The sequence below is a fragment of the Muscardinus avellanarius genome (assembly GCF_963383645.1).
Source record: "Muscardinus avellanarius genome assembly, chromosome: 3".
In the NCBI taxonomy this organism is placed as follows: domain Eukaryota; kingdom Metazoa; phylum Chordata; class Mammalia; order Rodentia; family Gliridae; genus Muscardinus; species Muscardinus avellanarius.
In genome coordinates, this window is record NC_137788.1 from 64,977,025 (window position 1) to 65,003,584 (window position 26,560).

The 26,560-nt window shown below is 33.9% G+C and overlaps 1 protein-coding gene across 1 annotated transcript in view; it reads left to right on the forward strand.

Moving 5' to 3' along the window:
- The window catches only part of LOC308259630 (serine/threonine-protein kinase TNNI3K), a gene marked incomplete at both ends in the record, with an annotated part of 287,025 nt that overhangs the window by 28,458 nt on the left and 232,007 nt on the right, over positions 1-26,560 (forward strand). Inside the window, one exon of the mRNA XM_080690775.1 lies at positions 4,913-5,023. Within this exon, the coding sequence (XP_080546901.1) occupies positions 4,913-5,023 (111 nt within the window). The remainder of the gene's footprint in view (positions 1-4,912; positions 5,024-26,560) is intronic.

Consider the following 26,560-nt stretch of genomic DNA (forward strand, 5'->3'; position numbering starts at 1 on the left):
CTGCCACTGCAGAACATTTTCGTTCATTTACACAAATTTGGGGAATCTATTCTAACTGCAAATCCCATTTCTTCAAACGCAGAGTTGGACTATAGCTTTATATAAACCTTGGCCTTCTGCACATGGAGTTCCTTTTGCTTAAAAATAAAATGTATTGTACATATAAATTCATTACAAAAGGATTATGTATCCCACACTTTGGAATGCTTCTGTCTTATTGAATATTAAATAAATTTAGCCCAAAGTGCATAATGAAAGATGTGCCAGTTCCCTAGAAAGCTGTTTTCTATGAAAGTCTTAAAAGCCCATATTTTTAAAAAAGGCCATTAGATATTTTTATTTATCATATGGTGCAAGAAATCAATGAGACAAGCTTTATAATACTCAAAATTTGCCTAATGCATATATTTTATGGGAAAGTCTTTTATAGTAGTTATGTAACATATTGTTGACTTTTAAGATTTTTCCATTACACCAAGGCATTCTAACAGAGTAGAAGAGAAATGTTTGGGGCTTTGTCATTTAAATATAACATTAAGTATATCCTCTTTGAGTTTTTCCTTGAGACTGGAATCAAGGAAGATCAGCGAAATTACAATAGAAAGTCAGAAGAAAAGCATGGACTTTGGAGTCTAGTAGGCCTGGGTTTATATCTAGCTCCAACAATTACAAACTTATCTAAGGTACAAAAAATACTTATAAATTCTTAAGGCCTGTGTGTCATCAGATATAAAATAGGAATAACATTTACACAGGCAAGTTGTGAAGCTTATATAAGATGATGTAGTTAAAACATTTTATAGGACTTGGTGCATATTACATATTTTAAAAGTAGTAATGTCTGTTTTGTTGTTCTTTTCTTTTCTTTTCTTTTCTTTTTTTTTGGTGATACTGGGGTTCCTGGAAGCCCTTCTACCTCCGGACCACACTCCCAGACCTATTTTTTATATTTTTATTTGGAAACAGCGTCTCTTAAGCCAGCACGGCTGGCTTTGAACCTGCGCGATCCTGTCTCTGCCTCCCAAGCACGGGGTTTACAAGCATGCGCCACCACGCCCGGCTGTTGTTATTTTCTTTAGCATAGCTCTGTAAAAGTGCTTATTGAGAGTATTCAGTTATTTAGTGTTGATATGAGTCAGAGGTTAAACTTGAAAAACTCAATAAATGAATGAAGATTATTATTTTTAATTAAAAGAATTTGCCTATTTAGAATCATACTTTTTCTTGAATTCCACATATGTTTACTAAATAAAGAGAAAATACAAAGACACTTGAAGAAAGGATGAATAAACGTTTACTAGAATCTGCCCGATAAATTAATATTTTATATACTTGCATGAGTTACATATAATTTGTACTAATTTGGCTTAGTGCAGTGCTTGTCATAAGGTAGATATTCACTTTAATGAAAGACGATCCATCTTTTTACTGACTTCTATGAGTCCTTTATATGCAAAATATATACCACATGTTACTTTTTTTTTAAAAAAAAAAGATCTTGATATGTTGACCAGGCAGTCCTCACACTCACAGTTCTCCTGCCTCAGTCACCTGAGTAGCTAGAATTACAGGTAGGCACCACTGCATCAAGCTTTCACTTAGCTGCTCATGTCGTAACTATTCCCACAATTTGTCACTTACAATGTTCCGGGTATTTTAACACTTTAATTTGCTCGAATATATCATATTTCCCCTGTATTTCTAAACTTTATTCTTAAAAGACCTTCCTCAGTTTTTCTGTATTTAAATTCCTGCCTATTTAAAGAAGAAAATGTTTTAAAGCAGTGTCTTTCCCTTTTATCTCAATGACTACTCTAGTTATCCGCCACCATTCAAAATGAAAGGCTCTTGGTGAAGTTAGAGTTAACTCCCCTGGATTGTTTCCTCTGTAAGAGGACTGCTCTGTCTCTGGCAGCCTATCCACATTGAAACTACTAGACACTGGCTAACTTCCAATACTGATACAAAATTTTGCATGTTTTAGCCCCTTTGTTTTTTCAATGGCTAACTAATGAAGCAGAGAAAATGCAGCTATGAAAATAAGGTAAAGAAAAAGAGAGAGGCTAGAGGATGGAATCAAACCATTACCTTATTTGCATATGTCCGTTGAAGGGTACACTGAGCGCTACACTTCTATGCCCATTGTAATGAGTTTTATTGAGTATTTTTGTGCCAAGTCTCTTTGAAGTGTTTTATATGTAGTATTAAGACAGTTGTAAGGTAGATATAGTTACTGCCCCCTTTTTAGATAACCAAGGGAATTAGTGAAAGTGGGTTATAAAATCATTCACACCGTCATTAGCAGAGCTGGGATTCTAACTGAAGTTAGTTCTAGTACTAGCAAGCTAATTCTATAGCACTATAGATCTCAAAATTAACATGTGAAAACAAAATATTTTACTTTTTCCTGATTGGTACTTTATGCTGAGGAGTAGTCTTTTCTGTCTCTCCATTTATCTACAACCAAAAAAACATAAGGTCTGTGAGGGAAAGGAGTGGCTGTCTTACTCCCTACAGTATCCCCACCACTCAGAACAGTCTTTGGTGAGCCATATATACTCAGTGGATGTTAGTGTATATAAAAGGTGTATTTCAGAGGGGAATGACATGATAAAAACCGTATGTTGGAAAAACTATCTGATAGCACTGTAGTGATCAGCAATGGGAAAATTTATTTGTCAGAGAGACTAGCAAGGAAGCTGCTTACTATGTAGGAGATGTTAGAAATAAGAACTATAGAAAGTATAAATGAGCTAAAACCAGAAGAATTCTGAAACTGATTAATATAAAGAGACTTGATGTCTTTTGGAATAAGAAAGTGCTGTTAATAGATATATAAATACTAGAAAATGATGGGTCAGATTGGAAAGGATATAAATGAGACTTAAAAGAGTAATTTAGAATTCAAGATGTTATTAAAAGGTAAAACATATGGGACTCAGTTAAGAAATCAGGATCAAATAAAAAGTTTTCAGATTGTATGAAATTTTCAAATATAACAATTAAAATGAGAAAACCGATGCCTAACTTCCAAACACACACTTTCAGGAGAAAAACAAAAACTAAGAAAAGATAACAAGAAGAAATCAGGACCGTATGATTTTAGGACAGAAAACATGATTTCAAGAAGAAAGAGGTGATTCAACCGTAGGGCAGCAGTATTGAGGAAAGACACTGGATTGGATAGCCAGGACTTTACTTCTGAAATAGTCAAGGTGATTTCTTCCCAGAATGATGAGGTCATTAGTACCTCAAGTGGAAGAAGCAGTTAGGATAATCTCTTGATGATGCAAGGCAAATAAAAGAGGGAAAGAAATCTGTCATAGTGAAGAGTAGTGTGAGGAAAGCAGGTTTCAACATACAAGGACTATGGTGAACTAAGCTGAATGAGACTTGGTATAGAACCAAGTGAGGCTTGGACATACTTGACTAAAGGTTTCTAATGAATGAGATCAGAACTATCAGCAGATTCAGTAACTTTCTCAGATGTTTAAAAAATGAAGTCAAGTAGAGATTTTAAAAGCTGTGCGCGGTGGCGCACGCTTGTAATCCCAGCACTTAGGAGGCAGAAACAGGAGGATCGCACAGGTTCAAAGCCAGCCTTAGCTACTTAGTGAGGCTCTCAGCAACTTACTGAGATCCGGTTTCTAAATAAAATAGAAAATAGGTCTGGGAAGTAGAAAAGCCCCTGAGTTCCATACCCAGTTCCACACACACCAAAAAAAAAAAAAATTAAATTAAATAAGAATAGATTTTAAATTGACATATTCAGTGAAAAAGTTTGATAATTAAGGAAGTATAATCTCTACTTAAAAGTTGTCTGTTATCAAATCTCATAAAATCTCTATTTTATTTGGAAAATATTAATACTGAATTGAGGTTATACTTTAGTGGTAGGGTGTTTGCCTAGCATGTGAAAGGTCTATATCCCTAGAAAATAGTAAAGGGCTATTTTTAGGCTGAAAGGATGGATCCAATGCAAAATGAAGGTTGAAGATATAATTGTCATCTAACATTTTTTGGAAAGCAGTTGGAGGGAAAGATTTGAAAACTATAGCATTAATTTTGTTATTTGAAGCTTTTTATCAGTTTTTATGTGACAATAAGAAATAATTGTTTTTAATAAAAAATTCTTAACATTAAATATTGAAATGCTATGCTTGTAAACCATAATTGCAATATCCTACTCTATGAAAACTTTACTTTCTTGTCATTTGGTGTGTTGAAAACCAAGTATTACAGAAGTTATAGGTTGAATTTTTACTTAAACAGAGAGGGTTAAACATGAGGATCTTTTCATTCTCTTCCAAATCTGGGATTTTATGAATACAAGACCTACCACATCACCCTTTTGAGTATTCTAACTTGTTAAAATGAGTCAAGTTAAGAAAGACACTACTGATTAATTATGTATAAGTCCCATGATACTATGTATTACAGAAGAAGCAATTACTCAGATGCTATGAAACAGTCCACTGAGCGACAGTTTGTTCAATATTTGGTTTGTCTTCTCCAAAGGAATATTTTATCTTCATGTCTAGAAAAAAACAATGTACGTTTTTCTATAAATTCTTGACCTCTTTAGCGGTTAATTTTAGTTGCTAGAGAAGGTATATTTATTTGAGTGACCTGTATGTAATACTGAGTTTAGTTTATAAGAGCCTTACCATAGATAAATATCCTTGTGCCTTGCATGGTCAAGTGATAGAGAACTGAACAGCTGTCATTTGATTCTACATTTCAACCATCCAAGAGCTGCTTTCTGCTATCTAATGTGCTCTTATGCCAGAAATCGCACTTAAGTTTTCTCTGAATACTCGAACTGGCTGATAGAAAATCACTAAATCCGGCTGCACAGCATTTGTACCTGCTATTAGTAGAAAAGTAACACTAAGGATGTGTTTCCTTACAGGATAGTACAGAATTGATTACTTCCCTGCTTCACAGTGGAGCGGATATTCAGCAGGTTGGCTATGGTGGCCTCACTGCCCTCCACGTTGCTGTGATAACTGGTCACCTGGAGGTAAGTCATGCCTGAGTTGCCTGTGGGGTGACATACCGTTTTGAAGTCTTCTCAACTGTTTCTATATAGTGGCTTTTAATTTTGTAGAAGTTGGTTTAATTTTAGCCACTTAGCACACTCATTTTTTGCACAGTAAAACTTAGCTACAAAAATGGGATTTTTATAATTCAGTTTATTTTATAACAATGTAATCAAATTTCAATTAGTATAAAGATGGTTGGATTTCAAAGACTTTACAACAGTGGTCAAGATGATAGGTTTTGGAGTCAAACAGCTTAGCTTCTACAACTTGCTGTATTAACTTAGGAAGATTATTAAATATAATGACATCTCTATTTTGTTCATTTGGAAAAGGTAATACTGGGCTGGGAATGTAGCTCAGTTATAGAGTACTTGATACCATGTATGAGGCCCTGGTTCAAACCCTAGAAAATATTAGTAGGCCTGTGGTCATGATTTCATAGTCTATATAAAGTACTATGCAAATTTATTCATACTCATTCATTCTTTTATTAACTTTTCATTACTTTAATAAACTTTAGCTTAAACCAATTGTACCAACTATTCTTCTAGATACAAGGATGGTAGTAGAAAGATTGACAGGCACAATCTCTCCTTGTGTGAAATTTAGTTATAAACAAGGAAGATAATATAATAAAGAAAAATAGTGTATAACACTAATTAGTAATGAGTACTATAAAATAATGTGTAACATGAAAAGAAAATGGCAGAGACATAAACACCATTTTAAGTAAGACATATAGTAAAAATATTTGCAAGAAGGTGACATTGGGGCATATACCTAAATGAGATGAGAATGCCAGGCATGTAAAAGGAGAGAAGAGTATTTCAGGATTAAGAAATGGCAACTGCAAAGACCCTGAGGCATAAAATTCTCAAGAGACATGAGTGAGACAGATTTATTAGTGTAGTGTGAGGTCAAGAGAGAGTGATAGAAACAAAGTCAGATGGATGTTACAAGCCAGATCACAAAATGTTTTAAAAGCTTTGAGAAGTCAGTGGGGCATGGTGGTGCATGCTTATAAGCCCTGTGCTTGGGAGGCTGAGACAGGAGGATCACACAGGTTCAAAGCCAGCCTCAGCTACTGAATGAGGCTCTCAGCAACTTATTGAGACCCTGTTTCCAACTAAAATATAAAATAGGTCTGAGAGTATAGCCTGGAGGTAGAAAGCCCCTGGGTTCCACCCCCGGTACTACAAAAAAAAAAAAAAAAAAAAAAAAGCTATGAGAAGTCTTGAGATCTTAACTTTAGTTGTAAAGTAGTAATTTTACTTTATTTTTCGAATGTGCATTTATTTTTTACTTTTTTTTGGCACATTTTAGTCATACATCTTAATGGGGTACAAAATGGTAGAGACATACATGCACACATCACTCATTTAGCCATGCTCTAACTCCCACTCCATTCCCTCCCCCCTCACTCCTTCTTATTTTTGGCTTACTGATGAATATGTTTATTAATGTACATCATGCACATTAGGGAAATTTTCTCTTCCTCCTTTTCATCCCCCTTAGTTAGGTCCCCTTATTTGCTCATCTCTAGTTTCTCCTTTGTCTCGAGTTCCTCCTATAACCCTTTTTCTCTTGAGCTTCCACATTATTAGAAAAAGCATCTAATTTTTTACTTTTTGTTTGTTTTCATTTTATTGTTTTTTTATTTTTAATTGGTGCATTGTAGCCATACATCTTAATGTATGTAAAGATTGTAGAGGCATACATACACACATCATTCATTTAGCCCTTCCCCAATTCCCTCTCCATTCTCTTCCCCTTCCCTGTGACTGACTAATCTTACTTAATTTTCCAGTTCAATCCATTTTCTAACAAATGATGTAATTTTGTTCTTTGCGGCTGAGTAAAATTCCATTGTGTATATATCTCATAGTTTTGTAATTTATTCATCTGTTTATGGACATCTTGGTTGGTTCCATAGTTTGGCAGTTGTGAATTGTGCAGCTATGTACTTAGGTACTTATTTATTAGTTTGGAAGTTTGGTTTTTGTTCTTTTGGGTAAATACCCAGAAGTGGTTTTGCTGGATCATGATAGGTTTATTCCCATTTTTCTGTGAATTATCCATACTGTTTTCCAAAGTGATTGCACTAATTCGCAATCCCACTTCTCCACATCCTCACAAGCATTTGTTGTTGTTTGTGTTTTTAATGATTGCTATTCTAATTGGAGTTAGGTGAAATCTCAGTGTAGTTTTTTGACTTGCATCTCTCTGATTGCTAATGATATTGAACATTTTTCATACATTTCTTGGCCATTTGAATTTCTTCTCTTGTGAAGTATCTAGTTAATATGCCCATTTGGGGATTGGGTTATATGTTTTCTTAGCTCTGAGTTTCTTGAGTTATCTGTATATTCTAGATATTAGTCTTCTATCAGAAGAGTATTTGGTAAAAATTTTCTCCCATTCTGTTGGCTCTCTGTCTAGGTTCTTGATAGTTTCTTTTGCTGTACAGAAGCTCTTCAGTTTGATGCAATCTTGATATTTCTACTCCTTACTATATAATTCTGTTTCATAAAAAATGTCTTCTTCGTGATATTAATTATAAATATGTTTATATTTTTTATGAAGCAAAATGAAATACCATTAGACTTACTTAAGTACAACAGGTTTTACGTGTACAACCAAAAGAAACTGTGGTCAGTGTTAAAGGAAGGGCAGATATTAAAAAATCTTTGTAGAAATATTGATGAAGTATATATTAAGCTCCTGTAAAATATGCTCAGCCTTGTGATGCCAGGAAAATGAGTATATATATATATATATATATATATATATATATATATATATATGTATTTCTAAACAAAACCCTTGCTTTTTTCTAGCGCTGAGCTGATTACATTTGTGAATGATAGAATCACAGTGGGGTCAAAAGCTAAGTGGTTAAGAGGTTGGTCTCTTCATCTCCTCTTCAAATGGCTCTGTTTTCTTGCTTTATAAATCATTGTACTAAAACAAGTATCATTTTGGTTTTACCCGACTAAGGATAAACTTGATAAAATTTTAAGTAGGTCTCTACTCTTTCTTGTATTTCTCCATAGGTTCTCTGATTTCCATTACTAACTGATGTGCATTTAATGATTTTTATAGTCAATCACTGACATTACATAAAAACAGGTTTAGACATAAGTCTTTATTCCCTTCTTATATAATGGGCTAAGTAAACTATTCATCAAATAATAAAGGGAAATTATATAAAAATCTAAACTCGCTGTGTTCAAAATACATAATTTTTTATTTGTTTCAAATGACCAGTTTTAAAAAATGTACCATAAACACTTTGAATATATTTATTCTTCTAATCAACACTGGAGAAATATAAGTTAGCTTCAGACAGGTTGATTTTCTTTTTTTCTTTCTTTTTGCAGTACTGGAAATTGAACTCACAGGCATTCTACCTCTGACATCTCTAGCCCCAGTTTTTCTTCTTTATTTTGAAATAGGGCCTCACTTAGTAGCTGAGGCCAGTCTCAAACCATATTCCTCCTGTCTCAGCTTCCCAAGTACTGGTATGACAAACATGTGCATGCCCAGCTAGACAGGTTGATTTTCTGTTGACACCCAGTGGAAATGTGTATTAATTATTTAGTAGTTTCCCTTTATTTGTATTTTCTATTCCTGTGGTTTCAGTTACACCTGGCCTAAAAACATTAAATTGAAAATTTCAGAAATAGATCAACCATAAGTTTTAAAGAACTTCTATTATACCATGTTGTTATAATTTTTCTATTTTATTATTTTCTGTTATTATTTGACTGTGCCTAGTTTATAAAAAACTTTATCATATGTGTGTATGTACAGGACAAAAAACATGGTATGTATAGAAGTTGGTACCATTTGTGTCTTCAGGCATCCCCTGAGAGTTTTGCAACTTATGCCCTGTGATATAAGGGGCTAGTTAAACTAAAAAACAAGAATTTAATGAAGAAGTTTGGACCCAATGTAAGTTTTGGGGAAATTCTATGTAGAGATGAAATTTAAAACAATAGCAATATTTTAAGGTTGTATATCAGGTAGAATAGAAGCACAAATGCTGAGCCTAATAATATCCACAGAGACTTGAGGAATTGTTGAATAGCCATTGAATAAGACAAAGAAGAATAGGTCAGAATGATAGAAGAATATTGTAGAATCACAATTAGGAGAGTTTCAAGAGTTAAAGGATTCTAGATGTCAAATGATGTAAAATAGTTGAGCACAATGGGATAAAATATACATATAGTATTTCCTTACCAATCCAAAATTTAGGTGCTTATTGCACTGCTATTTTTTACTGCCTTGGTTAAGAGGGATAGCAGCGATGGATCAGTGGGTGTTCCCTTTCATTGTAGTCGCTGTCTTTTATTGCCCACCTTTCTCTGTGAAACAATAGATGATGCTAAGTCTGACAGGTCTCTTTGTCTCCACATATTAGATTCAGGCTCTCCATTAGTGTCTCAAGTGTTTGTCCTCCTATAACGGTGAGTGCTTTTAAACAGTTTTATAATAAATTTTACATTGACTAGGCAGCTGTCTCCTTCAATAATAGAGGGGAATGTGTGCTGCAGATTCCTAGACATGCTGACTACAATGTGAGGCTCATTAAAATTTACTGTGCTTTGAAAGAAGGAACATACTGATTGTCTAAGACCTTAATACTTCTCTCTGATTATCCATGTATCAATACATATACATAGAACACCTTATACAAGGTCTGAGATTCATTCAGCAATCAACAAACATGTATTATACCTTCTTCTCTCATTTAGATTCAGGAGTAAGTAGGCATGTTCCATATATTTTCTTGGATATGGAAAAAAAATATATATGTATATATATATATATATATATATATATATTGTATGTACTGAATTTGGCAGTACTTTATCATTCACATACATTTATCATTTGATTCTCTTGTGAGATTACTATGGTTAGAATCAGGGTAATGATGAGGAAACTAAAGAATTAGAAAAGTGTCTAGGGGCATTCAGACAATAAATGAGCTAGATGAGAATTAAACCTGGTCTTGTAACTTTAAACCTAAAATTTTGTAAATAAAAGAACAATTAGTCCCCAATTAATCTTATATTTATTGATAAAAACGGGCTTCTACTCAAGGCATTCACACACACACACACACACACACACACACACACACACACACACACACCAGAAATTTTAAAATAAATAGATATGTTACTATCTAATCTTTAGGCATTACTACATATACAGCTAAGGCAGCATTAACTGATTCAAAAATAACTTTTCTTGGCACTTACCATATGGGTGCCAGAATCTAGCATACACCACACACACATACAGCATACCCCAAGTGTAAAATACTTCATGCTTAATCACATAACTCTGCAAAAAGTTGTCATGCTGGTGTTTCACACAATAGTGTTTGCAGTTATCAGGAGACAAATGAACTATCTTTAGGTATAGACAACAGTTTGTTTGGACAGAAAATGAAAAAGCTGTAGCAACCAGATGACACAATATATAATACAAAGAAGTTGTGGTGTGTTTTATTTCTCACAGGAGGGCATAGTTTCATATACATCCTATGCAGGTAAGAATATTATTTTCATATTTAAATTTATTCTATCCTACATTATCCCATTTTGAGATTGTAAACACTTATCCAAACACTGCTTCAGAAATACTTCCCAGTTATTTTGGAATTTATTTGTGCTTTCAAGGAAACGCAATTGATGTTGTTCCAGTTCATTCTTAACTAAATCATCTAAATGTTTCAGTAGAGAGTTTTGTTTACCAAGACGCCTTTATCTCTCTACATTATTTCTTTTATAATGGCTTTAGTTTTCTTCCCACAGGCAAAAACAAGAGAATGCTTAGAATTATAAAATGTGGTTTCTCTTGCTCTCTTTTATTTTTCAGAGGTAAGGTACTCATGAGTTTTATAAATGAACAGTACCAGATCTACCTCCAATCTTGTAAAGAGATAATAGTCCTTTGTGAACTTTATTTGAAATCCTAACAATAGTCCTTTGTGAACTTTCTTTGAAATCCTAACAAACAATAATAAAAAAAAGTTAACACTTTGAGGTAATATGCTTATACCAAACATATTAGATGATTTAGGCCACCTTCAAGATTTTATACCTATTTTTCTCAGATGAGAATAACTGAAGCATAGAGAAAGGAAATATCTTGACCAAGATGATAGAGCTAATAATTGCTAGAGCCAGCATTTACATACTGTCTGGTATCAGAGCCAGCTCTCACACTGCCTCTCTCCCAGTACAAACAATAACCTTTTAGCTTAAACTTTAAGCATGGTAGTTAGAAGCTTAGACTATAAATGTCAGGCAAACAGTCTGTATAGTTACTCTAAATTGTCTCGAAGGCAATGACATTAAGATATTGTTATATTACTTTATGTGACCCATTTTTAGATCCTGTTCCTTATCTCTAATATTTCTATGTTTTAAAAGCTTTGTTGAAAGAAAACACATGATATGATTTATTTATATATTCTTATCATCCATATATACCACTCCTATGTAACTTTGCAAAGACACTGAAATCAGAATAGTATAGTAATATATGGATATCTATGTTTATTATAGAACAATTTATAATAGCCATATTATGGAACAAACCTAGGTGTCAATAAACAAATGAATGGATTAAAACATTATGGGTTATACCCACACAATGGAATTCTATTCAGCAACAAAAAAGATCAAAATTATGTCATTTTCCGGGAAATGGAGAGACCTGGAGAGTATTATACTAAATAAAATTACCTAGTCACAAAAAGTGAAGGGCCATGTTTTCTCTCATTTGTGGAAGCAAGGGAATGATTGGCATAGAAGAGTAACTTTAGATAATAGATGAGAAGCTCCAGGGATGCCAGGGAAGTAGTTTAAGGAGAGTGATATTGGGGGATGGAGAATTAATAAAGGAAACATTTCCACTGATGTTATGTATATATGTGAAAATACCAATACTAGCCAGGCGTGGTGGTACATTTTTGTAATCTCAGTACTTAGGAGGCTGAGACAGAAGGATCACGGCTCATGGCCAGCCTCACCTACTTAGTGAGGCCATCTGCAACTTAGTGAGACTTGTTTCAAAATAAAGAATAAAAAATAGGGCTGGGAGTATAGCTTGGAGGTAGAGTGTCCTTGAGTTCAATTCCCAGTAACACACACACACACACACACACACACACACACACACACACACACACACACCAATGCTAACCGCAATATCTTGTATGGAAAGGGAAAGTGGGGAGGGACCTGGGGGAAAGCCCACCAAGTGTGCATGTTTGTTATCACACTATGACTATATTATTATAGGAGTCGACAATGCATCAATAAAAGTATATAAAAACCATTTATTTAAAAATTGGAACTAAATGGTTTTTAGTATAGTTTTAGAGTTGGCTAATCATAAATATAGTCTAATTTTAGAACATTTTTGTCACTCTGAAAGAAAACTCCATATGTATTATCATTGAGACCTACTGATCCCTCATCGTCCTAACACAGGTAATCACTAATCTACTTTCAATCTTTATATATTTGCTATTCCAGACATTTCATATAAATAGAATCATATTATATGTGGTATTCTGTGACTAGCTTCTTTTACTAGATGTTTTCAAGGTTTATTTATGTTCAACATGGTTAGTTTATATCAGAATCATATTTCAATTGCATATTACTTTATTTAGCTTAAATTGATTGTGTATCTTAGTGTAATTGTAGTTCATTATTTCTCTATTTCCATTATAACTTGATGCTGAAAGGAAACACCAACTAAAACTTTATGTCCCCAAACTTAACTTGTAGTCACAAGCATGTGCATACTGAATTGGCAGACTAGGTAAATCCCCATTTGCCAGCCTCCCCACCTAAGTTAGACCCTATCTCAAAATTAAAAAAAAAAAAAAACATTAGCGCCAGGCATGGTGGCGCACACTTGTAATCCCCATGCTTGGGAGGTGGAGACAGGAGGATCCCGCAGATTTCAAGCCAACCGCGCTGGCTTAAGAGAGACCCTGTTTCCAAATTTAAAAAAATATAAAAATAGGTCTGGGAGTGTAGCCCGGAGGTAGAAGGGTTTCCAGGAACCCCAGTACCACCAAAATAATAAATAAATAAATAAATAAATAAATAAATAAATAAATAAATATTAAAGAGGGCTGTGGTAGAGTTCCCATGGGGTTAGTCTTAAGTATAAAAAAGGAAAAAAAGTAAATGAAGAAAAGAAGGGAGGTAAGGAGGAAGAAAAAAAGAAAAAAAAACCAAGAATGTGGCTAAGCATGTGTCTTTATGAATGAGCATGGCTAGGAGGATATACCATTCATTTGTTTTACAATTTTTCTTGTGGATGACTTGATTCAAGTGTTGCAGTTGCTGTTATGGAATAGTTCAAGACTAATCAATCCTAGAGCCCAAGACCATAATCACTCTCTAGACATTGCATATCCTTTGTACCTGAAAAATAGAATGTACTTTGCATGATACCTCCCTTTTTCTTTTAGAAGTCTAAAATGTCATAGGATTAGTATATAACATAAAAATGTTTAAGATGTAGTGGAGGTATAACACAATAATTATAAGATTAATAACACAATTAAAAAGATGAGCTAGCCAGGCAACTCAGAAAGCTGAGGTTGATTTCAAGTGCAAGGCCAGCTAGGCAACTTAGTGAGACCCTGTCTCAAAATGAAACGGGCTGAGATTAACCACTTTACTACTTTAATTGGTAAAGTGCCCTTAAGTAACACACACACACACACACACACACACACACACACACACACGGGACTTGGTGTGAAATTTCTCCAAGGAATATATACAAATGGCCAATAAGTATATAAAATGATGTTCATCATTTGCCAAACCATTTTACATACAATAGAATATAATATTTATATAAATAGATAATAATAGTTGTTGAGAACTTGGAATTCTCATGCATTTCTAGTGAGAATGTAAAATGTTACAACTGATTTTGGAAAAAATCTTGGCAGTTCCTCAAAAAATTAAATGTAATCTAACTAGCAATCAATAACCACAAAAATTTATACTAGAGTATTTATAGTGATATTATTTGTAACAACCAAAAAGTAGAAGCATATATTCACCATGAATTAATAAAATTTCGTGTACCTATACTGTGGCATATTTTTCAGCAATATAAAATTGAAGTTAGGTGAAATCTCAGGGTAGTTTTGTTTTGCATCTCTCTAATTGCTAATGATATTGAACTTTTTTCATACACTTATTGGCCATTTGAATTTCTTCTCTTGTAAAGTGTCTATATAGTTCATTTGGCCATTTTATGATTGGGTTGTTTTCTTAGTTTTGAGTTTCTTGAGTATATTCTAGATATTAGACCCTATCAGAGAAATAGGGGCAAATATTTTCTCCCATTCTACTGGCTCTCTGTTGAAGTTCTTAATAGCTTCTTTTGTTGTACAGAAGCTCTTAAGTTTAATGCGATCCCACATATTGATCCTCTTAATTTCTTGTGCCTTTGAGATCTTGTTGAGACAATTTTTAATCTGTGCCTATGTGTTAAAGTATTGGACCTATCCCTTCTTCGAGGAGCTGCAAGATCTCTGGTCTTATTTCCAAGTCTTTGATCCATCTTGAGACTCTTGTGTAGGGTGAGAGAGTGGAGTTTATTTATATTCTTATGCATATAGTTATGCATATTTGCTAACACCATTTGTTGAAGAGGTTTTTTTTTTCCCCTAGTATATGCTTTAGGCCCCTTTGCCAAAAAATCAATTGGCTGTAAGTGTGAGGATTTGTTTCTGAGTCTTCTATTCAACCACAAATAACAACAAATGCTGGTGAGAATGTGGAGAAGTGAGAAGTCTGATATATTGTTGGTGGAATTACAAATTAGTGCAACCACTTTGAAAAACAGTATGGAGGATCCTCAGAAGAATGGGAATTAATCTACCATCTGACATAGCAACACCACTTCTGGGTATCCACCCCAAAGAATGGAAACCAAAATAACAAATTAATGCATGTGTATCTATGTTCATAGCCACACAATTTCACAATTGTCAAACTACTATGGAACCAGCCAAGATGTCCATCAACAGATGAATGGAGTACAAAACTATGGAATATATACACAATGGAATTTTATTCAGCCACAAAGAAGAAAAAAATTTTGTTATTTCCGAGAAAATGGATGGAACTGGAGAACATTATGCTACATGAGATTAGTCAGTCACAAAAAGTAAAAACTCAGATGCTCTTTCTAATATACAGAAGCTAGGGAGTAAAAGGGTCATAGGAGAAACTCTAGATAAAGAAGAAAATACTATAGATGAGCAAAAAGGCAACCTAACTGAGGGGGATGGTAGGAGGAAGAGGGAATTCCCTAATATACATGATATACATTCATAAACATATCAATCACTAAGCCAAACATGAAAAGGAGGGAGAGGGGAAGGAATGGGATGGGAATTGGGGAAGGGCTAAATGAGTGATGTGTGCATGTATGCCTCTACCATCTTATACCCCGTTATGATGTATGACTACAATGCACCAATAAAAGAATTTAAAAAAGAAATGATGGGCTGATAATAGTATAACATAAATTAATTTTAAAGTGGCATGGAATAGTAAATTAAATACTAATTTTTTACTGACTTGTAAGAAATCTTTATATATTGAATAATTAGGCCTTACTATATCTATTGTAATTTATCAGTTTTCTTTTTTAAGTAGTTTTTGTAAAAATTTTCAGTGTTGTACAGCTATATTTATCAGTTTTTAGCTCTGCAACTTCTGATTAGAAAGACCTGTTTTGTTTAGAGAGTATCACAAGAAATCTCAAAACCTTTTTGTTTTTGTTTTTACCTGTTTATAAGTTGCACTGTAGGTTTTTGTATAGGGTAGAGGTGTAAATTTATTTTAATGTTTTCTCCCCAGAAGTTTATACAGTTGTTCAAACAGTATTTATTAAATACCTAATATTTTTTCAACTATATTTAATTTATGTCTATCTAGATATTCCTACATTAATGCCAAGCACAACTCTTTTATTTGTTATAAATTTAGGTAATGCTTTAATATCTAAAAATGCAAATATTCACTTATGATTCTTTTCTACATAGCTTTCCTGGCTATTCTTCTATTTTGTATGTTATGAAGAGTTATTTGAATGCAGTGATAAAGAGCATGGACTCTAAAGCTAGATTCTTCATCTAATTACAATATATATATATATACATATAATATTCATATATTAATATATATGTATATACATATAATTCATATGTATATTTTTGTCTCAGTAACAACACCTATATACTAATTATGGGCTTTGGAAGAGTAATTTATACGTTATGGGCCTCAGTTCTCTAATTTTAGAAGGTAGATTATATTCTCATCACCTTATTGTGTGTGTGTGTGTGTGTGTGTGTGTGTGTGTGTGTATTTTGAGGAACAATTTATGTCAAAAGTTTAGATATTTACATAATAAATGCTATGAAAGTTAGTTGTCATTATTTTTATTTGTCTTTTTTATTATTTTACTTAAATAAAAATCTGATACCCTGAGTAGGATCAATCTTATTTATAAATTAATTTTGGGATAATATCTTTATCATATTGAGTCTTCCCATTTAAGAACAAGATATTTCTTTCCATTTACTCAAATTGCTTTTTACATCTTTTAACAAAACTGTCTATTCATAGATTCATTAAGATTTATTCCTAGATGTTTTATTCTTTTATTGTAAATATGAATAGCATTGTATCTCAAATTTGTCATAGTTTGTATATATGAAATATATAGTCTCAATTTTTGTTTTTATAAACCATTCAACTTATTGATAATTTATCTTATTGGTTTTAGATTATTTTAGATAAGTCTATTGAAGATGCATTGTTTACAATTAAATTCCCTATATATGATGATATTTTGCCTCCCTTAAATAAATATCTTGTTTTTCTCTTTGCTGATTACATTGACTGTTACTTCCAGAACAATTGTTATTCTTCAGATAAATCATTGTGCTCTTTAATTGAAATACAATTGGTATTGCTACATTATTCTCTTAGTTTGTTGCTGGCCTTTTTTTTTTTGCAAACATTCATAAATGAACTTGGTCTGTTTTATTATAATTACATTATTAGTTTTTCAGGGCTGCATTTGGTGGTTTAAACAAAGATATTTTCTCACAATTTTGAAGTCTAAATCAACTTACTGACAAATTTGGTTTCCTCAGAGGCCTTGATTCATAGATAGAAACCCTCTTTTTGTATATTCACATGGTCATATTTCTTTTCAGGACTCTCCACTACTTCTGTTTCTGTGTGCTAATCTCTTCTGATAAGATCCCAGTCAGACTGGATTAGAGTAACCCGAATAGCTCCATTTTAATTTAATTACTTCTTTAAAGGTAAAATCCCTGAATATAGTCAGATTGTAAGGTTTTGAAGATGAGCTCTCCAACATGTAAGTGTTAGAAAGACAGTTTAGCAGCTGGGCGTGGTGGCGCACGCTTGTAATCCCCGCGCTTGGGAGGCAGAGACAGGAAGATCACGCAGGTTTGAAGCCAGCCGTGCTGGCTTAAGAGACCCTGTTTCAAAAAAAAAAAAAAAAAAAAAGGTCTGGGAGTGTAGCCCAGAGGTAGAAGGGCTTCGAGGAACCCCAGTACCACCAAAATAAATAAATAAATAAATAAACCTCTAAGTGAATCTTATTAATGATCAATAGGTATTACGATTACCACCCATTGGCATTAAGTTTATAGATTCCCACATTTGAGTAGTCATTCATAGTTTCATGATATACTGTCACCTCACATTATATTCTGAAACCTTAATTGTACTCATAGACTTAAATAACTAAGAGTCGGTTTAGAAAGCAACATCTGTGAAAAACTCAAAAGTGGTTTTCTCCTAAATTGAAACCAGACCTCTATGCCCCAATTACTTATTGTGTCCTATGTTACAGAATACTTATTTATAGTGAGGAGGCAGTCTGTTACTGTCTAAGCTTTTGGTCTGGATATTGAGATAAGATAATAGATTATATGCCTTATAATCAGTTACTTGGAATCTCAGTAGCAACATCTTAAACCTGTATTAGTTGTAAGAATTAATGTAACAAGATACTAGCTTGAGTGCATTTTTTCCCACTCAGGCCTTTGCCATAGACCATCACGGCTATTATTAAACATTAAGTAATGCTTCTAGAGTAAGGTAGAAGGACATAAGCAGAAAAAGCTTTATAGGCTAATAAAAATGTAAATGAGATGTTCATCAGCTTGCTGCCCTGGAAAATTATAAAAAAGAAACATTACCAGAGAAATTAGATTCAAAGGCTATTTCTAATCAAATCAACCTGAAATGAGAAATCCGTTTGTAACATTTGATGATTTTATGTGTAAATTTGCTTGTGTATGCCAATCCCTCTATGCACTGAGTTTGACTTCAGTATCCTAGATACTCTGTGTACTTGTACACACATACACACACACACACACACAGTCATGCAATGTATCAAATAAGCAGAAATAATTTTTGTTACCTACTTTTAACAGTAGATAAGAAATGGCTATATACTTTAAGGCATCTATGATTAATTTTAATCTAATATTTGCCAGGTCATATATTTTACTAGGAATTTGATGTTTAAGTTATGAATTAAGGTTTTTATTGCTTGTTCAAGTCACATCCCTAGAGTTTCAGAGCCTCCAAGCTTCCCATGTTTTCGGTTAGGGGGCAGAAATCATAACTCTACTTCCCTTCAATTAAGAAGGCATTGGAAAATCAATATGATCTCCCTGATCTTTGAATACAGCAGTAAAATAGATATTAGCCACTATCCTCTATGTAATTTCTCTTAGAGATGATTCATGCTGGGATGGTATTTAGGGAGTAAATAATCAAATGTGTTTTGAGTATTTCATCTACTCCTATGAACATTGTGGGAACTATACCTCTGAATATCTCCCTTCAGTGGATCTACCAAGATCCTTTAGACGCTTCCTAAGGTTGAAGTAGAGGGAGGGAGAGGCTAGAGTCCCCATGACTGGCTCTCAGCAGCTGTCCTTTTTCATACCATTTTTCTTCTGAAATGTTCACCAAAGGCACTTGGCACCTCTGCCTCTTATATATTTCACTTGTTCTTGCATAACCGTTTATCAAACCATTCCAGTTATCATAGATCAGAGAAATTATAAGGAAGGCATAGTCTTCTGGAGTTATTCTGAGAAGCAGTTCAGCATAACCTCTTATAGTATTTTTTCTTACTTTGATACCTTTTACTTTTTTTCTGTAATAACTTTCTTAAATTTGGCTGAGCTCTCCACTAATTACTATAGGTCTACATACCTGCCTGCTAGGAGTTAAAATTATTTTCATAATTCCTTCCTGAAAAGGTATATATTGAACTATCAAGGAAAGTTGGAAAAAGTTTCAAATTAAAGAGGATAAAAGGTAATAAATGCAAATCTTTTGACCAGAATTATCAATTCTGCATTAATTTTCTCTGTATTTACACAATCATTACCATCCTGTACTTTATGCAATAATACCCTGACTTTAAGGCCTACGTTCTTATAATTTAGAATCTACTTAATCTTAAAATGTCTGGAAACTCATTTGGCTTGATAAAGCTTGACTTTGGTCAAGATACTCCTCTGACCAAAACCTTGTTTACTCCAACAAACAATGTAACAAAGGAATTAATGAAAATAATTCAACTCTGCTGTCCTTGTGGCTGTGAGTCCTCATGCTTTTTATTAATTGCTCCCCATTTAATTGCCCTGTGCTTTTATCACATTGTAGTCTCTAGTGTTTTCCTCTTCTACCTATTTTCAAAGCCCAGTTAAAGGTCATCTTAATAAATCTGCTGGATTGTCTATGTTATAAACAATCAGAGTATTTTAACTACAACTTTCTAGGAGCATAAAATTCTGCTTGTTTTATAAGAATAATTTTATTTGATCATTTTATTATATATACATATTGAGTATAGGAACTGTATATTAGAAATCTTCATAGTCTTCAGTGTGTTCATAGGTTCCAGAAATGTGCTTTTGCATATAGTAGATTTTTAATAAATGTTTGCTGAATGACTAAACTTATGAGTATTCAAGTGTTTTAGAAATTATACAGGATGAGGAAAATTATTTCTCCTTTCCATAAAGGCAAAAGAGATTATAATGATACCTTTTATGAAGACAGTAGTTTACAAAATCACAAGCAATTTTCATGAATAGCTTCATACAAATTAGTATTACAAAACCTTTAAAATGAAAGTAAGTATTACAGCCTATACAGAAAAAAAAAATCTCAAGTGACATTCAAGATAGCTCAATAGGAGTTTCCGGTGCTTGTTCCCTCACAGAGATATCAATTTAAAGAACAATCTCTTTCTCTCTCTCTCTCTCTCTCTCTCTCTCTCTCTCTCTCTCTCTCTCTCTCACACCCTCTTCCTCCCCCTCTCTCCCTCCCTCCCTCTCTCTCTTATGCTTTCACACACACACACACACACACACACACACACACACACACACACACACCTCTTCACAAGATATAGAGATTTCAGAAGAGAGGTTGTATCACTCAACAGAGCACAGAAATAAGAAAAAAATTATATTCAAAGAAGTTAGGAAAGTCAGTTAGACATGGGGCCAGGGGCAGTCACACTTTCCCCCAGGTCCAAGTAGTAAAGAATGGAAAGAAATACACATCACGTAGAGCAAGAGAATAAAGGGATTCTCCTATGTTCATTGTGGATCCCAATAGCAGTCTTGCCCCAGTGATACCCCAGCATCTGGCTAGCCCTTGTGGGTCCAGGTTTCAATCCATTCCCAGTGCAGGCTAGCTAATATGGGCTCCCTGATTCAGGTCTATCCTAGCACCCGGCTAGAATACATGAACTGAGGCTCATCCCAACCTCAATCTTCAGACCTATCAATGTGGACATATATTCTAGTCCCACCCTAGTGTTAGCCTGTTCCCTTGAGCCCAATCCTCAAGATTGTCCCACAACCCAATTTTTAGACCCACCCCAGAGGTAGTTCAGCTGATGTAGACTCAGATTCCAGGCCAGTCCTTGTAGACACAAGTTATAGATCCTCTCATGTACTCAGGCATCAGGCATACTTATGTAGTCCCAAAGTCTAGGCCTACCTAAGTGGACTCAGGGTCCAGTCCTGACCCCAGGAACCAGACATAACGCTGGTCCCTGAAGACCCAGGCATGAAGCCTATCTACTCATTGGTCTAAAAGCAGCCCAGCCTACATGAGGACTCCACCAACAAGTTTTCCTGTGGCTTAAGAAACTTACAGCTAAAAAATTAAAATTAAAAACTAAAAAGTGGACAAATGAACTAAATAGACACTTCAAAAAATAAAAAATACAAATGGACAATAAATAAAAATGTGTGAAATGATTAGGAATCAGGGAAATGCAAATCAAAACTACACTGAGATTCCATCTAACCAATTAGAATGATAATCATCAAGACTTTAAACAATAAGAAAGGCTGTTGAGGATGTGAGAAAATAGGAACTCTTCTACACTGTTGGTGGGATTGCAAACTAGTTCAGCTGCTATAGAGATCAGTGTGGAGATTCCACAGAAAACAGGGAATGCATCCAGTTCCAACTATATGGGAATGCATCTATGTTCCAACTATACCACCCCTAAGTATCTTTCCAAAGGAACTAAAATCAGAATATTATAGTAATGCATGCATATCTATGTTTATAGCAGCACAATTAACAATAGCTAAATTATGGAACCAACCTAGGTATCCATCAGCAGATGAATGAATTATAAAATTATGGGATATTATAAAATTATGGGATAAACGCACAATGGAATTCTATTCAGCAATAAAGAAGAGCACATTTATGTCATTTGCAGTGAAATGGAGGGACCTAGAGAGCAGTATGTTAAGTGAGATTAGCCTATCACAGGAAGGGAAGGGTCATGTGTTTTCTCTCATATGTAGAAACTAGGGAGTAATCTGGACATAAGAGGGACTTTAGATAATGGAGAAATTCCCAGGAGCAATGGAGGGGGTCCACAAGAAGATGGAGGAAGGGAGAATAACAAAGGAGGCACTTTCATTGATGCTATATACATATGTGAGAATATCAGTGCCAGTCTCAGTGTCACGTATGGGGAAGGAGAGGGTGTGGGGATTGAGTAAGGTGTGGGAGAAGCTCACCAAGTGCTATGTGGGTGTATGTCACTATCACCCTCTATTACATTATGATGTGAGAGTACAATGACCAATAAAAGTATATTTTTAAAAATACTGGCCGGGCATGGTGGCACACGCTTGTAATCCCAGCGTTTGAGACTGGAGGATCACTTTGCAGAGAGCCTCAGCTACTTAGCAAGGACCTTTGCAACTCATTGAGACTCTGTTTAAAAAAATAAAAAGCCTAGGTCTGTGGGCATAGCTCAGAGGTACAATGCCCCTGGGTTCCATCCCCAGTACCACAAAAAAAGAGAATAAAGACTAAAAAAAACAGGGCTAGATGTGTACCTCAGAGGTGCAATGTCCCTGGATTCCATTCCCAGTACCACAAAAAAAGGAAGAAATTACAAAAGAAAAAAAGTACTGAAGAGACAGGCATGGTGGCACATGCTTGTAATCCCAGCATTTGGGGAGGCAGAGACAGGAGGATTGTGGTTCTTGTCTCACCTCAGCTACTTAGTGAGGCTCTTTGAAGCTCAGTGAGACCCTATTTCAAAATAAAGAATAAAATAATTAGGGTTGGGGGTATAGATAGGAGGTAGAATGCCCCTGGATTTTATCCCCAGTACCACAAACACACAAAAGTACTGAAAAAAAATCTGCCTAAAATTTGTTCCTTTCCCTCTTACCTAACATTCTTTTAACTTACTTACAATAAAGGATTTGGACTTAATAAAATTTGATCCTAATACAAAAAGGAACTGAGTTTAAATGCATTCTACTCTACAAAATAAGGAGTCTAACAAAGCCATGAGGAACAGCATTAGTTTTTTAGTGTCCGGACGTATCTCTTGATGATTTAGCTAAAATTTCCTAATCTCCATTATAATCAATAGTGTTGTCTCTAATCTAACATGAAAATTACACTTTGTGGCATAAAAATCAGTTACTGACTCACAGTTCTCACAGCATATATATATTTAAGCTATGCTATCACACAGTCTCCCCTCCCCCGAATTACTTTAGGCCCTCTCCAACTTATTTTATATCTTTGAGCCTAATAGTTTGCCGAACTGAATATGCAACCTTTTTACTGATGACACTAAGAACAGTTTAAATGTATTATTCCCATGAGGGACAGTCACAGACTGAGAAGGTGGTAGTTCATAAACCAAGTGTGATAACATAGCTCCTTGAAAAGCTAGTCAATCAGCTATGAAATTATAAGAATTTATAGTAAAAACCTTGGAGTTTTATAGATTGGTAGCTTATTTTTGTTTCTGTTAGTTAACCATTTAAATGTTTTAACTATTTTTGGATATCCGCAGAAAAGTAGAAATCTTGTTCGAATCAAGTAGATTTAATAATCTCCAACTGATTAAGTATGTGTGCACCTACTACCTATGAGGCAATATACTGATTATAGGGTTACAGAAATATATAGGATGCATTCTTTGCTTAATATATGTTTGCCATTTTACATTTCTTTCTTTTTGCAGATCAAGGTTGAGCCCTCACTGGAGCTTATGGAATTACTGAAATTTTGTCTAGTTTAGTTAACTAAGTAATTTAAATCTCTCTGACCTTATATAACATTTGTAATTGAGCAAAAGCCAATATCAATATGTGAATAATAAATTTACCTTTGAAGAACTGCTATCAAACTTATGATGAATACTTTCTGCATTTTAGTCCTTACATTTCTGCATACTGTATGACCTAGAGAATCCACTTCTAGCAATGTGTTTTATGTAAATAAGAGATTGACTTTCAAGGGTGCTCATGCACAATAAGTAAAACAATCTAAATACCCAGCATTAAATATTGATTAAAACAAAACAATACAAAGATACAGTGAAATACTGAGATCATTAAACATGACATTGTTCAGGACTCCATGTTGACATAGAAAGAGGCTTATGAGAACCTTTTGAAACATGTATAATGCTGTTTAAGCTTTATTGTTACACTGAAGATTTTTTATTTCCAAAATAAATAATTTTTTTTGCGGGTTTGGGAATGGAACCCAGAGGCATTTGACCTCCGAGCTACTCCCCCTGCCCAATTTTTTATTCTTTATTTTGAAACAGGGTCTCACTGAGTTGCAGAGGGCCTCACTAAGTAGCTGAGGCTGTCCGCAAACCATGATCCTCCGGTCTCAGAAAAATAAATAAATTTTTAAAGAAAATTCAACTTTATAGAAAAAAAAAAACAAACAATTAATGGTTATATTTCTAGGTTTAAGTGATTCCCCCAACATCAGCCTCTTACGTTGTTGGGACTACAGGCACATACCACTATGCCTGGCATTGAAGCAGGCTTCTTTATTTGAAAGAAAAAGAAAGAAAGAAAGAAAGAAAGAAAGAAAGAAAGAAAGAAAGAAAGAAAGAAAGAAAAGAAAAGAAAAGAAAAGAAAAGGAAAGAAAAGAAAAGAAAAAAAGCAAGCAAACAAGCTTGGACAGCTTTCATGTGTGTTCCACATTCTTTTTCAAAACTATTTTTGTAGAAAGTATCATGCATGAATATATATGTACAAATATATACATATGTATATATATCTTTTATATGCATGTACTCATAAATATATGCATATATACATTTATCTGTAATTATAAATATAAACACACACACACACACACATATATATATATATATATATATATATGTATATATATATGCACAAAGGTCTATGTATGTGTATGTGTATATGTGTGTTTGTGTGCCTTGAAGAGAGATTTTAAAAATAATTATGAAGTGGGTACTCATACAACTACCACTGAGTTTCTAAGTGTAGCTTCATATGACCCTCTATTTTCATGTCTGTCTTCTTCTCCTAGAATAATCTCTCACTCTTTCTGCAACTCTCAATAAAGGGGAACTTTCTCCTTGATATTATGTATATGTATGTGTGTATGTGTTACTTGCCTAGATAATATCATTAATTATATATTTTAATTTTTTCTGTTCTTAAACACTATATAAATGGAATAAAACATGTATTCTTATTACTTATTTATTGCAGTTTATTTCTAATTGCTTATGATGTTGGGCATTTTTTGCATGTGTATGACTGAGTTTCCTATTTTAGTGAAGTATCTTTTCTACTTTTCAGCTGAATTTTCTATTAAATTCTTAGTGAATTTTTATTCATGGCCATTATTTTAATATATTATGAGAAATAATATGAACTGTTCATAAATATGTTCTTATACAAGACTTGTTATGTGACAGGAATGTTCCCAAGCACATTATACAATTTATCTTGTTTTATTTAGGAAATAATAATAGGTACTATTTATGATTTGTCTCATTTTATCAACTGGGAAACTAAATATCAGAAAGGTTAAATTACTGATGTAGGTCAAACAGCTAGTAAGTGGTATATGTGATCATCTATTTTGCGTTGTTGAGTTGATATTTTATGATCTTAGCCATTGTTATAACCTGTTTTTTCAGTGTGTTACAAATGTGTTGTGCGTTACAGTTTTAACTGTTGGTTTTGGGGGAACTGTTCCTGGGGACCTCTGTTAGGCTCCCGGCAGCTGTTACCATAGCTGCAGGTCCTTGTCCAGAACTAGGATAAATATACACTAGTCCGAACTCTTGCTGAAAACTTAAATGAGTTTATTATTACAAAAATAGAAATATATAAGACATTTTACAGCCCTGTACTATCCGGGGATAGTATGGGGGGGTGACCCGAAATGAAGTCACTGGAGTTCAAAATACAAAACAACTTTATAGATACAAAGTTCCCCATTTGCTCTACCACATAATTCTATCACCTAGGTTAAGTCTGCCCCTTAACTCTGTGCAGACCTCTTTTGTTATACTTATGGGGATTTCTGGCCTGGCAAAAAACCTTGCTGCCTAACTGCAGGTATAAGCCTGGGTTTCTTTGTTTAGACCAGAATGATTCAATATCCTTTTCCCATAGTCTTGGGGAGTTCTTAGCTTATTGCTAGATATCATTTATTATGCAAACCTGTTTTTAGAATGTGAAAGTCCTAGGTCCCAACTCCTCTCTCCACTTGACAATTACTTTTAGTGAGGGTACTTTGCATTACAACAGCTACTTGAGTGCCTGGCAGTAACCAGACCCTAACTGCTTTTCTTTTTTACAGATCTGAACTCCACTTTCTATAAACTGATTTTTTAATATATATTAATAACCAAAACTTTTTAAAAATATTTTAGGCCATTTCCTAATACTGGTACATTTTGCAAAATAATGGTTAATATTTTCATATATTGTTTAAGAATCCCTCCAGACCTAAATTTCATGATCATTGTTTACATTGTCTTAAAGTTTGGTAGTTAGCCTTAGCTATTTAAATGT